The sequence below is a fragment of the Giraffa tippelskirchi genome, chromosome 10, assembly GCF_054371585.1.
Source record: "Giraffa tippelskirchi isolate mGirTip1 chromosome 10, T2T-mGirTip1v1.2.pri, whole genome shotgun sequence".
NCBI lineage: Eukaryota > Metazoa > Chordata > Mammalia > Artiodactyla > Giraffidae > Giraffa > Giraffa tippelskirchi.
Window position 1 is genome coordinate 2,030,799 of NC_137284.1, and position 15,896 is coordinate 2,046,694.

Below are 15,896 nucleotides of genomic sequence, written 5' to 3' on the forward strand. Positions count from 1 at the left end.
CGCCCCTCCCAGCCTCTGAGGCCCAGGTGCTTCAGGGCCTGTGGCCGCACCTTCCGACTCCCATGGGACGCCGGTCGGCGGGTGCAGGGCCCACCCAGGAGCTCAGGACCGTCTCCTTTCAAGGTCGTTAACCCAGTCGCATTGACAAAGACCCTCTTTCCGAGCAGGCTCGAGTTCTGAAGGCCCGGGGCACACGGACGCTGGGGGACGCTCCTCTGCTGGGAACAGCCCTGTCCCAGGTGGACATCACAAGTCGGTCCCTCCGTTCACCAAGCCTCGGTTTCCAGGCCGGGGTCCCCTCCGCTCCCCCCGCCCTAGGTGGGGCGCCCGACGCAGGGGTGAGAGCTCCCCACCCCCTCCCAGTGTGGCGCCCCACGCCTGGCTGCTGAGGTGTCGGGGAGGATTTAAGACTTTCTTCTCTGCCCTTGGAACAAAATGCGTTTGTTTGTGTTAAAGTTTGAGTGGAGGGAAAAGCAGCTTTTGCAAACACGGGCTTCTCTGTTTAGCGCCCGGGGGTCTCTCAGATCCGGAGGTTGCCAGGTTCTGTTTACCCCTGCATCTAAATTTAGAATTGGGAGTGAAAAGGGTGGAAGCCGCCCTGCGTTCCACCACCGTTTAAAACTGAGTCTGACTCTGGTTCCTTGGCTCCAGAAGGTTCTACTTCCCAGGCCGGACTGTGTCCTAGCAGGGTGAAGCCAAAGGGTCTGGGGGCCGCATTGGGGCGCTGGGTGAGGACAGGGCCCTCCCAAACGTCCACAGGCAAGGTCTGTCGGCACCGCCCAGTGTGGGGGCCCATGTTGGGCCCTCATCTGGAGTTGGGGAAACTGCCAGCCCAGGGAGCAGGGGGCCGCCCCGCACCCCCGCAGCTTCCAGGGCTCCTCTGTGTCTGGACTCCGCGCAAAGGTGGGGGTGCGCTGCAGCTTAGATGGGAGGGTCCGCAGGACCCCAGGCCACCACCAGCTCTGAGTCCCTCCTGCACCTGTTGTCGGACATGTACACGGCTGAGACCATGGGCTCTGAGAGCCCAGCCAGAGAAGGGTCTTCACGACTGGGTTTTGCGGGATGAGTAGGGGTCCACAGGGCAGGTCCATCTCACCGTTCTGACTGTCCGGGGATGGTTTCTTACGTGGACTCGGCAGGCTCACCGAGGGCGGTGTTCAGGCCTGGTTTCCTCTGGGGTGGGGTCCAGCCCTTGTCATCTGGAGAAAGAACTTTCCGGCTTCAGTGCGAGTGAGAGAAGCACGGTCAGCATCAGGAAGACAGGCAAACAGGAAGCAGGGGTGACCCGGCCAGGAACTGGGGTGGAGCTGCACTGACCTGCCGAGTGACCCTGGGCCTTGTTGGGGGTAAGGTGGGTGCCCGCTTCCAAGAGCTACGGGAGGGTTGTCAGCGGGAACGCAGAGAGCCTGGGGTGTCCGCTGTGTGGTTTAGTTGCTCCATTGTGCCTGACTTTTTGTGACCCCGTGAACTGTAGCCCACCAGGCTCCTCGGTCCTTGGATTTCTCCAGGCGGGAATCCTGGAGGGGGTTGCCATTTCCTTCTCCAGGGGATCTTCCCGACCCAGGGATCGAACCTGGGTCTCCCGCACTGCAGCCGGATTTTTACCGTTTGAGCCACTGGTGCCCAGTGAGGGTTCAGTAAAGGCTGGTTGTGCATTTCGGGGGCTGTTACTGCTCACGGTTCTCTTGGCGACCCCCCAAGGCGGATGCCAGGCAGTGCCCTTCTCCGGCTGATTCATGCTCGAGTGTCCATGGCCGCCAAGGCCCATCACGCCCCTCAGCCCTGCTGGTCCTGAGGGTCCCGCTCCCTGCGGCCCCCAGAGCAGCCCCTCGCGTCAAGTGTGTGGGTGTGTATGCCCCTGTGTGTGGGCCCTTCCTGACCCCTCAAGGCTGGCAGCAGGCGTGGGTGGCCGGGCACACCAGGCAGCCAGCCCTGGGGCCAGGGCAGAGCTGTGACCATCTCAGTTTCCCCATCTGTAAAACGGGGCGCCAGCCAGTCTCCCTCTGAGGGCCGGCTCCCTGAGAGGCCACGATCCCAAGAAGGAGGCCCTCCTTCCCGTTGCTTCAGAGAAGTCCCCTGGGCGACGGGGCCTCTTAACCGGGCTGGTTCTCCCTGCTGGCACATCCCCGTGGTCCTGTTTGTGCGGGACGCTGGGGCCTGCAGGCGTCACCCGCCCAGGCTGCATGCTCTCAGAGACTGGGTTGCGGATGGTCATGGTTGGTCATGGTCAGTTGGGGTCCTCGCGCTGTGATTCCCCGGGAGGCAGGAAGGGCCCCCTGAGGAGGAGACGTCTGAGCTGGGCACCCGGGGCAGAGGCCGGGGCCTCTGCTGAGGGGCTGTGGGCCTGGCCCTGCCGAGGGGTGGATGAGGCCTGGGCGGGGCCCGGGGGGCCCACAGCATCCCGCCAGGGGCTGGGTGGGGCTCCCTCATGCCCCCTAAGGAGGGAGGGAGGTCCTGCCCCTGCCCCCGCGGTGTTGGACCCACAGCCCCCGGCTCCTGCGCCTTCTCGGCCACGGTGACCGCAGGCAGCCTGGCGCTGGCTTCCAGGAGGGCAAAGGGGAGCTTGTGTGACCAGGAGCCCTGGGCCTGCGTGGGTTTCTGTGCGTTTATTTATGATTTCCCTCGGAAAGGAAGCGGGCTTGTTTGCGGGGTGGTGTTTGCTTTTGTTTTTACTCCGAGTTTCCAAGCCTGGCTGGGTGGCCTCCTCACATGCTGGCTGCTGTCGCCCCAAGACTGGTCAGGGTCTCTTGAGGCAGCCCCACGGTGACCGGTGCTGGGCCCCGGGACCGCTGCGCCCACCTTTTGCTGCTCTGAGACAGTCCTGCTGCCCCCACCCCCCAGCCCCTCTCTCTCTCCACCTCTCCTTCCCCAGGGCCACCCTCTCCCTGGTTCCATCTTTCCAGCCTCCCTGAGGCTGTGCAAGGCCTGGACCCCCCAGCGTGGCAGCCTCTAGCCTTGGGTTTGTCCTCTGCCCCCCACCCTGGCATCACAGCGAGGAGCTGGGGACGTACACCCCTGGTTTGGTGCCAGCCTGCTCACTCAGCAGTGGTGAGATCCCGTCCAATGGTCCGGAGCTCACGGCGTGGCTGCAAGTTTGCCGGACTGAGCTGCCCCTCTGGTATGAGCGCCTCATGTTCACTTCTGTCCTCACCCCTACTCCTGGCCGCCCCTTCCCGCCCTGGACAAATGGCCATGGCCTGTGGGGTGGCGGCAGGCTGACCACGTCCTCAGTGGAGCTGGGCTCCTAGGCTGGGCCTCCCGCTTCCCCCGCAGCCCACTGGTGTCCAGGAGGCGGCTTTAGAAAAGAGGAAATGAAGTGACACCGTGCAATGTATTGGGGGGACGGGCAGGCCTTCTGGAGTCTCCAGTCCCGGAGAAGAGACCCCAGCCGAGGCGCCTCCCCGGGTCTGTGCCCGGGGGACGTGCAGCTCAGCATTCCGGGTCGCCTGCCGTCGGGGGCGAGCACACAGGCCGTAAACAGTCCATTCCTGAGCTGCTTGCGTCTGTGAATTCAGGAAAAACAAACAGCTCTGTGGGGATGGGCCGTTTCCTCCCAGAGCTGGAAGGATGTCGTTAACTTGACAAAGGAGGTCTGTGACAGGGTCTGAGGAGCCCGGAGTGTGCCCTGCGCCAGGGGGTGGGGGACACCTGGCCTCCCGCACTGCAGTCCTCACCCAACCCCTGAGCCCAGACTCTCGGTCACTCTTGCGTGTGGGGCTTCTCGCCTCTGGCCTGGGCTTCCGAGCCGTTGCGTGTACCCATCTCTGTGTGGACGCCTGTGCTGGTCTCTGTCTGCATGGACACGTGTGTGGTCCTGAGACCCTTCTGCAGAGCTCGCTGAGCGGCCTGGCTCGGGGAGCCTGGCTCAGGGAAGGCCCAGCCACCCGTCACAGGGCTGGGTACGTGTGCTGACTGGGCAAGCTGGGACTCTGGGCACCCTGGGTCCCCTTGCCAGGCTCAGAGTCCACTCCTCGAAAACCCAGCAGGCAGCCCATGGCCCAGGCTCTGGTGCAGGCAGGCACAGCCAGGGTGGGCCCCAAGGCCCCGGGAGCCAGCCTCAGATGCCAGCAGCAGGCGAGGCTGCGGCGGGCAGTGGCCCCCACCCCCGCTGTCCCGGCACACGCCTTGGACGGACAGACCCCCACCATAGAGAAGAAGACTCATCTGATTCTCCCAGAAAAAAGGGCGCATGAAGCATCTGGTGACCGGGCTGGCATCTGGAAGCGGCGTGCCATCTGTGGCCAGGCTCTCTGTGGAGGATGGGCCTCGGGGGCGCTCCTGGCCTCCTGGGTGGCAGGCCTCCTCAGACGGGGCGGGGGTGGTACAGGGAGGCCGAGCTCCCATGCACGCGCTGTGGACTTGCTTCCTTTGCAGCATTAGGTTTGTGGGACCAGACCCTGGGGCTCAGGCTCTAGCCTCTGAGCTGCCCAGCCTATTGGTGCAGGGCTCTCTCCTTGGCCTCTGTTTGCACGCGGAAGGTCTCGGGTGGAGGGGCTTCCGGCTGGACAGACGCCCGTCCTGAGGTTCTAGGGCTGATCGCCGCCTGCTGTTCCTCCCGCCCGCAGGTCACAGTCACCACCATCGGCTATGGGGACAAGGTGCCACAGACATGGGTGGGAAAGACCATCGCCTCCTGCTTCTCTGTCTTCGCCATCTCCTTCTTTGCGCTCCCGGCGGTAGGTGCTCCGGCTCGCGACGGGGTGGGGTGGCGTCTCCACGGCCCTCAGCCTCCTCTGGGTTCTAGGGGCATGGCCGGGGGAGGCCGCCTTGTGAGCAGACACCCACAGGTGGCACACTCAGACCCCAGCTTGCTCGCCAGGCGCGGGGTCTCTGGAGGCACTGACCTCATCTGTGGGGCCTGCAGCGCGGAGCAGAGCCCAGGGCGCCCAGCCTGTTTCCAGCTCCCGCGTCTGCAGGGTGTGAGCCTGCCTTCTGTCCTTCCAGGGGATTCTCGGCTCCGGCTTTGCTCTGAAGGTCCAGCAGAAGCAGAGGCAGAAGCATTTCAACAGGCAGATCCCTGCGGCAGCCTCGCTTATCCAGGTGATGGTCCCCGCCCTGCCCCCCCACGGCCCCGGCACTGTCGTCTAGGCGTCCGTGTGCCCATGTCACCCGGGGAACGCGCCGTGTCTGCTTGGGGAACTGGGCACGGCCCTCGGCCCCCAGAGCGGCTGGACCCTCTCCAGTGGACCCTCTCCAGTGGACCCTCTGGAGGGTGGAAGGGCTGCGGGTCACGGCACGGACTCGCCTGCCCAGTGTAACTCCTGTCCCGGGAGCTGTGGGACGATGCCGGCCAGCCGGTGGGAGGCACGGGGCTGGGGAGCCTAGCTTCCTCTGTCCTGTGGGCCAGGCTCGGGCACGAAGAGGCGGCCTGGCTGGTCCTGGTGTGCCCACTCCTCTGGACCTGTGGCCTCTGGCTGCAGTGGCCACCTGGGTGTCTGTCCTCACCCTCGTCTGCATGGAGGCAGGTCTGGGAGGGAAGGGGGGTCAGCAGGTGGCCGTCCCCCAGGGTCAGGGCCGGCCTGTGCAGCACCAATGGGGCTCGGTCCTCCCGGATGGGGACCGGTGACCCAAGAGCATGGGCCACTTTCTGGATCTACCTTCACCTCCCAGAGGCCCGCTTCCCTACGGGGCCAGGGCTCAGAGCACCAGGCCTTTGGGGGTGGGGCGCGGGCTGCAACTGCCTGGAGGCCCTTGTTCCCCCTCCCCCCAGGCTTCTGTGACGAGGCTCCAAGCCCAACAGCAGTGGGGAGAGGCAGGTCCCAGAGGCAGGCGGCGCTGAGCCCCTGGACATGGGCTCCAGGAACAGCCTGGAGAGCCGGGCAGGCCTCTCAGTCCCTGTGAAGCCTGGGCACAAGGACCACTGGAAGACGGTGGTGTCCCGAGCTGTCCACCCAGAGCCAGGGAGCAGCAGGAGCGGGCCTGGGGCTGTGGGCGGTGTGGCCGGGCAGGGGCCTGGAGCAGGGTCATCGTCTCGTGTCAGCCCGGACGTGGGCCCCTGTGCCCACCAGGGCGGCCTGGGCACCCAGAGCTGAAGGGCCCCTGGGGTTGCAGCGGCAGCCGCAGCTCATCAGGACTGTTCCTCTGGAGCCTGTCCGGAACCACCGTCTGGGGCCGGACGCTAACCCTGGACAGGAAGGAAGTGGAGGCAGCGGCCCTCAGGCTGGGGGCTCGGGCCCCGCAGCCTGGTTTTATGGCCCCACAGCCTCTCTCAGGGAGACTATAAATCAGGCAGCAAATGGCCTGCCTGCAGGAGGGGGTTCATGGACTCCCCATGGGGTGGGTGTGCAGCCTCGCGCGCGCCTCCCAGGAGGCGGGAGAGGCTTGGAGGGGGATGAGGGGCAGCTGGAAGCCCACCCCTGCCTGGGGGCCGGGGCATGTCACCCGGCTCCAGTCACAGGGGCATCACTGCCCAGGAGCATGTCCCTACCGCGTCTCCCTGGTGCCCATGGCTGGCAGCGCTGAGGCCATCAGGGTGCGTCCTCCTACGAGCTCCTGACCGCCCTTCTCATCCCCCCCGCAACATGGTGTGGCCTCCCCCTTCCTCCAGGTCACCCCATGTGGCAGCTGCCATGGGGGTCTCTAGGCCTGAGACCTTCACCCACACACCGTCTGGAGGTTCCCAGAAACTGGGGGTCCTTGTGGGAGGGGGAGGGTGCTGCCTGCTGGACACTCAGTCCTGCCTCTGCCAGCCTGAGGCCCTGCCCCTCGGCGCTCCCTGCGGGCGCCCCACTAAGATGTCCCTGGGGTTGGACCCGGCTGCCCGGGGCTGCACACTGCCTGCCCCCAGGAGTGCCCCGAGGAGGGGCGGTGACCAGGGCTGGGGGCAGGGCCACCCTGCGATGGGACCTGCCTGGGAGGTGGACACAGAGGGAGTGGGGTTCACAGGCTTTTGTGCTGTCTGAGCGTGAGCATCGCCTGGGGAGCCAGGGGTGGACCCCCAGCCTCGGGAAGGGGCTGGTGGGCAGGAGGCCGAGGCCCGGCCAGCAGGGGGGCCCGGCAGGCAGTGTGGCCGCAGCTCCCGTGGGCCCGCAGGTGACGGACGGCCCCTCCTGCTGGTTTCAGACGGCGTGGCGGTGCTATGCAGCGGAGAACCCGGATTCCTCCACCTGGAAGATCTACGTCCGGAAGCCGTCCCGGAACCACACTCTGCTGTCCCCCAGCCCCAAGCCCAAGAAGTCCGCCATGGTAACCACCGGGTCGCTGCGGGGGGAGGCCACGTCCCGGCCAGGATTTGTCCCTGACCCTTCAGTCCAGTGGAGCCGCGTCGTCGTGGGCACCAGGAGTGTGCACCCTGCTGGGCTCCCGCCATCCAGGTGGCCCAGGTCTGGCCCCGGGACTGGCCACGCCAAGGCCAACGCTGGGCAGGTCCAGAGGAAGCGGCATGGGGACATGCCCGGCTGGATTCCGGCCAGCTGCTGGGGGCAGCGGGGGGCTCTCCATGGGGGCTTGGTGTTGAGCTGTCTGTGCCGGGCTGGTGAGCAGCAGGGTGGCCGTGGCTGTCTGGTTCAGAGAACAGGGTCTTGGGGTCTTGGTATAAGGGAGCTGAGGCAGGCTCAGGTGAGAGTCCCAAGAGAGCCAGCCCAGCAGCGCCCTCCCTCTGGCCCGCGCCCACACTGCCCTGGAGAGACGCAGCCTCCCAGGTGCTGGCTGCCTGCGCATCCTCTGCACCCGCCGTTTCCTCTGCCAAAACTTCCCCCAGACCCCAGTGTGGCCAGCTCCGTCACGTCCTCCCCATCACCCCCTCAGAGACATGCCCACTGGCCCTCAGTCTGCCCACCCCGCTCCCCTGTGCTCCAAGCCCCCGGGGGCCGCAGCCCTCATGGTCCCCTGCCCTGGGGTGTTCCTGTCTACTCATTGTTTGCTAGATTCTGTCCACCTGCCCCCGAGGCTGTGAGCTCCCAGGGGGCCGCTGGTAGCACCCCACACTGCAGCACCCCCCGCCCCCGCCAGTGTGCGAGGGTCCCGGAGCCCGGCCCTGGCAGGTGCCCAGGGGTGCTGCCACCGGTGGTCGGGGGTCAGCAGAGGGCCCCAGCAGGGGACGCCCAGGAACTGACCACTTCCTGTCGTCTGGTTTTCTAGGTAAAGAAAAAAAAGTTCAAACTGGACAAGGACAATGGGGTGAGCCCAGGCGAGAAGACGCTGACGGTCCCCCACATCACCTGCGACCCTGTGTTGGAGGAGCGGAGGCCTGAGCCCTTCTCGGTGGACAGCTACGACAGCGCTGGTGAGGAGCCCCCGCTCGCGGTGGGGGTGGGAGCAGGGCCACCCCCAGCTCTGACCAGGGCTGCCGGGGCCTCGCGTCCGCCGACCAGTCGCTCTCGTCCTGGGGACAGCTGGGGTTGCCACGTCTGCCCCTCGTCAGAGCGGGCCCCCTGTCACTCGTGGAAGTCCTCCCCCCAGTTCTGTCCTGGGCTCTGGGTTTCTGGGAGCCAGGCCCTGCCTCGGCCGTGCTATACACCTGGCGCCCAGGTCTGGTGGAGCGGAGGGGCCCACGATTCACGTGGACCCCTGTCCCAGGTGGAGTGGGGCTGCGGGTCCTGAGCCAGCCTGTGTGTGCCCGCAGCTGGCCCCCACTCGGCTCTGTTCTCTGTCTCCTCCGTGTCCACCTCTCCCCTCTCTGCCCTCTTCCCGGGACCCCCCGTGTTCCGGCCGGTGCTGGGACGCGCCAGTGTGTTGGGGGCGGAGGATGGTGTCTCTGTCTCAAGCATAGCTGAGGGGGCCGAGCTCTTGATGTGCTGGTGGGTGCCTGGCACCCCGTCCGCCGGGTTTGTGGGTGGCTGGCCCGTGACACGTCCTCTGAGTTCGGGCATGGCCGGCGGAGGGCAGGGATGTTCTGGGAGGAGTCACAGCCCCTCTGCGCTCCTGAGGCTGTCTGTGGGCATCCTCCTTGGGAAGCTGGGTGTGCAAGACCCAGCCTGGGTGCCCGCCCCGCTGGGCTGCCCGGGGTCTCCTCACATACTGTCGGGCCCCTGGGACGCACCGCCCGCCTGCCCGCTGCCGTGGGCACAGAGGACGATTGTGCCCGCGGTCCGGATCTGGGACAGGACCACCGTCGCCACACAGATGGGGGCTTTCTGCAAATGCTAATGCTCAGGTTGGCGTGGGGCGGAGCCGCGCTCGCCGTTGGCTGAACGCGGAGCCCCCAAAACACACGCAGCGTCGTGGAGTCCTCCGTGCTGCCTGCGGAATGTTAATGAGGGACAAGGGCCTGGAATCAGGCGCCGTCTGTGGAATGCCTCCGCACGGAGGGCTTTCTCCTTCCCTGCCAACGAGATAAGTCCGCCCAGCCCGGAGCCACCGGATTTCTGGAGTCTGAGCTGTCGGCTGGGCCCCGGGGACCCAGAACGCCCCTGCCCGAGGGGTCCCTGGACGCGCCTTGGTCCTCCCCTCCTGCTGGGTGGCTCTGGGGAGCCCTGGGGTGGGAGCAGGGGTGCTCCTCCGGGGTAGACACCGTCACAGGGACAGGCCCACAGCCCCACTCCCGACGCTGGGCACCACCCGCCAGGCTGCACCCCACTCCCATGCTGGACCCCGACTTGAACTGACCCTCTCTGCTCCACACGCGGCGCCTGCCCGCGTACGCACCCCCCAGCCCTGTCCATGGTGCCCGCCTGCCCAGGGCGATACCTGCCCGCCGCGGTGCCCACGGAGCACCCACCCACACGCCTCTCCCCACCACAGGCGTGGCTCTCTGTGTCGGGCTGGCAGCTGCTCTGGGCTCCTGTCTTGTGACTCTCAGACCCCGGGGGCACAGCCAGTCTGTGGGTCCCAGAGCCCTGTTGAATCTGCTCCAATCCCCGGGCGGTAGCCCCATCTTCAGGGTCGAGGAAGGGCGCGGCGAGCAGCAGGGCCACCCTGGACAGAGGTGTCCGGGGCTGGCCGTTCCTCTGCACGGTGACCTGGGCGCGGCTTCCCGTGGTTCCCCTGCCTCCTTCCTGTGGGCTCCCACACGTGCGAGGGCTCTTTCCACCCGTGAGCTTGACCAGGCCGCTGGCCCTGGGCCACAGGCATGACTGGAGCCAGCAGGTGTTGGATGGGCCAGATGGCAGAAGGCCACAGAGCAGGAGCGGCCAGTCAGCCCTGGGCCCTGTATGGTTTCCTGGGGTGGCACCCGTGGAGCAGTGGGCAGGACTTGGTGGCAGGTCGGCTGGGAGCCTGCAGTGGCGGTGGAGGGAGGGAGAGACGAGGCCGAAAGCAGCTAGAGGGGGACCTGTGGCTTCGGGGGTTCCCCGGGTATCGGTGGAGTTGGGGGCAGCGTGAGGTCCCTGGGTGAACAGAGCCATTTGCTCTCATCACAAGGGCTTCAGACAGAATTTCAGAGAATGAACGGTGGGAGCCCACATGCCCGCTCTGTGGAGGGACCAATCGATGCACAGACACCGCGCCTGCTCTGGGGGTTTGCGGCTCCCACTCACGCCGTCTCCCACCCGCAAGTCCAGCCTCTTGCCTTCCCGCGTGTGGAGGCTGTGTGAGCCCCCCCCATACTGACCACAGCCCGGCTGCCTGCCTCCTGCGCCTCTGCCTCCCTGAGCAGCGAGCAGTGGGCTGGACGGGTTCTCACGCCAGCACCCAACTGTCTTGTGGCCTCTGCGTCGTTGTTTGCGTCCTGACTGTAGACTGCCCTGGCATTAGTGGTTCATTGTTGACAGTGGAGGCTCATGTTTGCTGACAGATTTGCCAGGATTCTGTCTCTGTGGGAGTTTAATTTCCTTCTTCCTGAAGCTGGCGCTCTCTTCCGGGACTGTCTATTGATGGGCCGCCCGGTTTCTGCTTGTCTGAGATTTCTGTGTTTTACCTTTGCTCTTGAACCGTGGCCTAGCTTGCTGGAACAATACAGGTTGAGATCTGTATTTTCTTTAATTTTTTAAAAAAATTTTAAATTGAAATATAGTTGATGTACAATGCACCAGATGCACAGCAAGGTGAGTCAGTTTTATATAATATATATATTCTTTGCCATATTCTTCTCCATTGTAGGATAGTAGGGATCTGCATTGTCTCTGGACAGGCTGGAAGTCCACCGCCAGCTCCCAGCTGCTGTGCCCTCTTGAGCTGACCATCTTCTGTAGGCGACCCTTGGTCTCTTCTGATGACCTTGAACACCTTCTCTTTGACTTTGGTGTTCTGTAGTTTCACGACGAGGTGCTGTGATCCCTGACTCTGAGGGTTTGTGTCTCTCATCAAGGGGAAGGTCGGCCCCGACCTCTCTGCTCTCGGCTGGAAGCATCCGCACAACCCTCCGGGCAGTGCCCCTCGCCGTCTCTCCTGCCTCCTGTCTGTCTGGTCTCCTAGGCCCTCACCCGTATCTCAGTTTCCACCTGTTCTCTCTCTCCTGTGTGTCCTCACGTGAGGGTCTCACCTGCTCAGTCTTAGCATCCTGTAGCTCCCTCGTGTGTGACGTCACAGCTTTGAGCCCCTTGACTGTGCGGATTCCACCCTGTCCGTCCTGGAACATCATCACCCGCGCTCATGCGGCGTCCGATTCTGTTCGCAGGGGCCTCTCTGAGGCTCGCCTCCTCGTGGGGCTGTGGGCTGAGGCAGCAACTGCGGGCGTTGTGTATGGGCAGAGGCGACCCCGTGAACCGCACCGGGACCTGCGTGCGGTTGGTGTATGGGTGTGGGGTTTCCCAGGCAACCTGTGACACGCGCCCCGTAAGAGCGCGTCTGAGCAGGCGCACCGCTCGCGCTCCAGGAAGACCGGCCTTGGCAGGTGGCTGCCCTCCGTGCTGCGGCCGGCGCGAGGGTCTGCTCGGATTCTGTGCTGCTTTGTCCGCATCCACCCTTTGGCTCCTGGTTCCTCTTTTCGATGTGGCGCCTCAGCTGCCGGCTCCTGCTTCCTGTGGTTTCAGGTGTGGCCTCTTCCCTCGGGTGGGGGGCGGAGGTGTGGGGGGCGTACGGTCCCCACTGGGGCTGCTCAGGTGGGCAACCCAGGCAGCCTGTGCGTCAGAGCCAGGACCGCCTGCTTCCCCTCTCCACTGGGAGGGAAGGCACGTCCCCGGTGCCAGGCGAGCTCCGTGCTGCCCGCAGGAAGTTTGCTCTGTTCCAGAACTGGCAGAGAGATGCTTTCACCCTTCTTGGTGTCGGACAGAGCTGTTCCTGATGAGAGAAGCTGGGAGGGGATGCTCCAGGTTGGGGCTTCTCTGCGTGCTCCTTGAATTCTACTCTTAACACAGACTTGGAGACCCACACCTCAGACACCGAGTCACAGTGCCATGGGGAGGCCCAGGGATGTGTGTCGGTAACAAGCCCCTGATTACCTTGAAGCCCGTGGCCTGGGAACCAGCATGGCCATGAGGGCAAGGCGCTGCTTCTACGGCATCCTGGTCTGTGTGCTGCCTTGGTCTCACCTAGGTCTAAGCTGCCTTGTTCAGGACGAGAATAGGGTTCCAGGTGCCCTCCCGGCATCCACCTGTCTGTCCTGGTCTGAGGGTGTGGCATTCCCCTGGCTCCACTCACCACACATCACTCACGCAGCCGGTCTTGCAGGCCGGGGCCTGTGATCCCTCCAGTATGCGTGGGGGTCCGGATGGACCTGTGACCCCTCCAGTAGTCATGGGGGTCCGGATGGGCCATGCGGGCATGTCCTCACCTCTTGGGCCAGAGCCTTCTTGTTGGCCCTCTTCTGAGCTGCTCACCCCTGGCCCCTCCTCTCAGCCCCAGGGCTGAGAGGTCTCGTGTCCAGCCCTGGACCAAGAGATCCATCTTGGTCTCTTCGCCAAGATGGTCTCGCCCTCTCTCCCTCACTGCCTTCCCCTCTGCTGTCTGCCCTGGGCAGCCAGTGAGCAGCTTAACAAGGGCGCCTGCCTCAGGCCCACTCAGCGCCCTGGGATCCTCTGTCTACTTGGGCTGTCGTGCAGATGCCCTGGGTGTCTCGCAAGAACCTGGCCCTGACGCATCTGCCCGCTCTGCCCCCTGGGCCCTGCGAGGCACCCCGTCTACATCCATGGCCAGGCTTTTCCACCAGGACCCCTTTGCCCAAAGGTCACCTCACCACTGCCTACCTCTTCACGACCAAAATCTGTCCTCTTCCAAACTTCAAGAGTTTCTTTTTTTTTTTTTCTGATTAAAAACGTGGCATATGCTCCTTGTGAATCTGTGAGATGTACACAAGAGAATAATGAAGAAAAACAAGCCCTGGTTGTCTCAGCGCCCAGATAGCAACTGCTAAGCTCTGGACAAATGTCCTGTCTCCTCAGTTTGAAAGAATAGACACACCTGTTCCGCCTACACTATCCAGTATTGTTCCTACTTCTATCGCTTGTGATATGGTCATTACCAAGTATCGCTTTAAATTCTTGTAGAAGGGATTTTTTGTTCTGTCCAGTCACGTGCATGCCAGCGGTTTCGTGTTTCTGATGTTCTGTCTTTGGAAGGGTCTACAGTGTGATTTGGAAATACAGTGGGCAAGGATTCCCTGACATTTTTCTGATTTTGCTGAAATTGGATTCAGCATTTTACTGTTTCGATTGGTGGTGTTTCTGGCTTTTAAACTCTGACAAAGAAGAAATAAAATCTCCAATTAAAGAATATTTAGAAAAATAAGAACAAAAACACTCTGTATCAGATCCTATGATCTATAAAGTATTGAAAAATGACTACTGATTCATATGATGGTACAACATATCTAAATATGACTTTCAGTCCAATAGCCAAAAAGGAGAAAATCATGAATGATATATAAAAGGCAAAAGAAACAAATCCAGGATTAGAACTGGAGATTTTAATACAGCTGTCTCAGAAGCTGATAGAACAAGTAGACAGAAAAGCAGTAAGGATAAATGTGTGTGCTCAGTCATGTCCAGCTCTTTGCGGCCCCAGGGACTGTAGCCCGCCAGACTCCTCTGTCCATGGGATTCTCCAGGCAAGAATACTGGAGTGGGTTGCCGTTTCCTCATTGAGGGGATCTTCCCGACCCAGGGATTGAACCCATGTTTCCTGAGTCTCCTGCATTGCAGGAGAATTCTTTACCTGCTGAGCCATCGGGTGTGGCCCGGAACAATACTTTCAACCAAGATGACCCAATAAACACTTATAGAACAATCTTTCTAGCAGCACAGAGCACATACTATTTCCGAGGGTACACAGAACATTTACCGAGATAGAACCGGGTTCTGAATCATAGAACAAGTCCCAATCCATTATTTTAAAGATTCAATTGATATATATAGTATGTCCTCTGACCACAGTAGAATTAAATTGAAAATCAATAATAAAAAGGCCTCTGCAAAATCCTCATATATTTGGAAACTAAATAACATGCTTCAAATAGCACAGGGCCAGAGAAGAAATCCAAATGAAAACTAGAAAATATTTTCAACTTGAAGAAGAAAAAAGGACGGCGTATCAAAATGTGTAGGTTCTGTTAAGGGCAGCACCAACAGGGGCCCTAGAAAAGATCAGGGCCCAGGCAGCCTCAGCTTCTCCCACAAGAAGCCAGGAGAAGAAGAACAAACTCAGCCCCAAAGAAGCAGAAACAAGAGGATGATAAAGCCTGGAGCAAAAACAAAGGAAATGGAACATGCAAAACCAAAATGCATATATAATGAAGCAAAAAGATGACTTTTTAAAAAAGAAGATCAATGCAGTTGATAACCCTTTACCCAGAAATATCTGGAGCAAAAGAGAAACTACACAAAGTATCAGGACTGCAAAATTCCGTACAGATTCTACAGATATAAGAAGGATCATAAGGGACCAGTCTTTAAATTCAGCAAGTCAGATGGGAAGACGAGGCCGACAGCAAGACATGGGAAAATGTCTTGAAAGATATAAACTACTCAAGATAGATAACCCGAAGAGTTCTCCGCCTGCTGATAAAATCAAAGTTATAGTTTCAAAACGTCCCCCAGACATTCTCCAGGACCACGTGGCTTTACTGCTGAATCCTGCCAAACATTTAAGAAAAAATAAAGTCAATTCTAGACAGCATTTTCTGGAAAGTTAAAAACCGGGGAAGCGTTCCGAACTCACTATACGTTTTACAGAAATGAACAAAACTGATTCTGAAATTCACATGGAAATGCATTGCATGTGACCTGGAACGCAGAAACAACTCTGAAAATGAAGACAGCTGGGGCACCGCACCAGCAGTGTGCTAGCATCAGGGTAAGCAAGCAGGCCGACAGAACAGCCCAGGCAACCCAGAGACGCCCGCACATTTACGGACCGCTGACTCTTGACCGAGATACAAGGGCAGCGTGGTAGAGAAAGGATAGTCATTCCAACAAACAGGGTCGGAACAACAGGATGTGCATCTGCCAAAAAACTGAACCGGGATCTATGTCTCATCTCATATATAAAAGTTAACTCACAGTTTGTCATGGACCTAAATGTAAAGTCTAAAAATATAGAAGAAAACATAGGGGAAAAAATCTTTGTGACTCTGAGTTAAAGATTTCTTAGACATCACACCAAAAGCAAAAGCCAGGCCCTGGAACAAATCAACTGAACTTAACAAAATTACAACCTTTGCTTTGAAAGACACTGCTAAGAGAATGAAAAGACACACAAGAAATTGGGAGGAAGTATTTTCAAACCATACATCTATTAAAGGTCTTGTATCCAAAATACATGAGGGACACTTACGACTGTATGAAGAGAAAGTGACAGTCACTCAGTTGTGTCCGACTCTTTGCAACCCCATGGACTATATAGTCCATGGGATTCTCCAGGCCAGGATACTGGAATGGGCAGCCTTTCCCTTCTCCAGGGGATCTTCCTGACCCAGGAATCAAACCCAGGTCTCCCACATTGCGCTGAGCCACAAAGGAAGCCCAAGAATACTGGAGTGGGTAGCCTATCCCTTCTCCAGCGAATCTTCCCAATCCAGGAATCAATCCAGGGTCTCCTGCGTTGCAGGTGGATTCTTTACCAACTGAGCTATCAGGGAAGCCCTA

The 15,896-nt window shown here is 60.9% G+C and overlaps 2 protein-coding genes across 8 annotated transcripts in view; one reads left to right on the forward strand and one right to left on the reverse strand.

Moving 5' to 3' along the window:
• Nucleotides 1-15,896, forward strand: part of KCNQ1 (potassium voltage-gated channel subfamily Q member 1) — a 364,825-nt gene that overhangs the window by 98,025 nt on the left and 250,904 nt on the right. For 5 of the 7 annotated variants that reach the window (XM_081533328.1, XM_081533326.1, XM_081533327.1 and 2 more), the window contains exons 7-10: nucleotides 4,566-4,676; nucleotides 4,945-5,040; nucleotides 7,063-7,185; nucleotides 8,080-8,224. In XM_081533328.1, coding sequence (XP_081389454.1) covers nucleotides 4,566-4,676; nucleotides 4,945-5,040; nucleotides 7,063-7,185; nucleotides 8,080-8,224 — 475 coding nt within the window. The remainder of the gene's footprint in view (nucleotides 1-4,565; nucleotides 4,677-4,944; nucleotides 5,041-7,062; nucleotides 7,186-8,079; nucleotides 8,225-15,896) is intronic. The other 2 variants (XM_081533329.1, XM_081533332.1) reach the window with 1 other exon arrangement.
• On the reverse strand, nucleotides 8,155-10,684 carry LOC145523290 (uncharacterized). The gene is made up of 2 exons (XM_081533333.1): nucleotides 9,628-10,684; nucleotides 8,155-9,180 (listed from the first exon to the last, which is right to left on the reverse strand). The coding sequence occupies exons 1-2, from the start codon at nucleotides 10,281-10,283 to the stop codon at nucleotides 9,084-9,086; spliced, it is 753 nt and encodes a 250-aa protein (XP_081389459.1). The 5' UTR covers nucleotides 10,284-10,684; the 3' UTR covers nucleotides 8,155-9,083.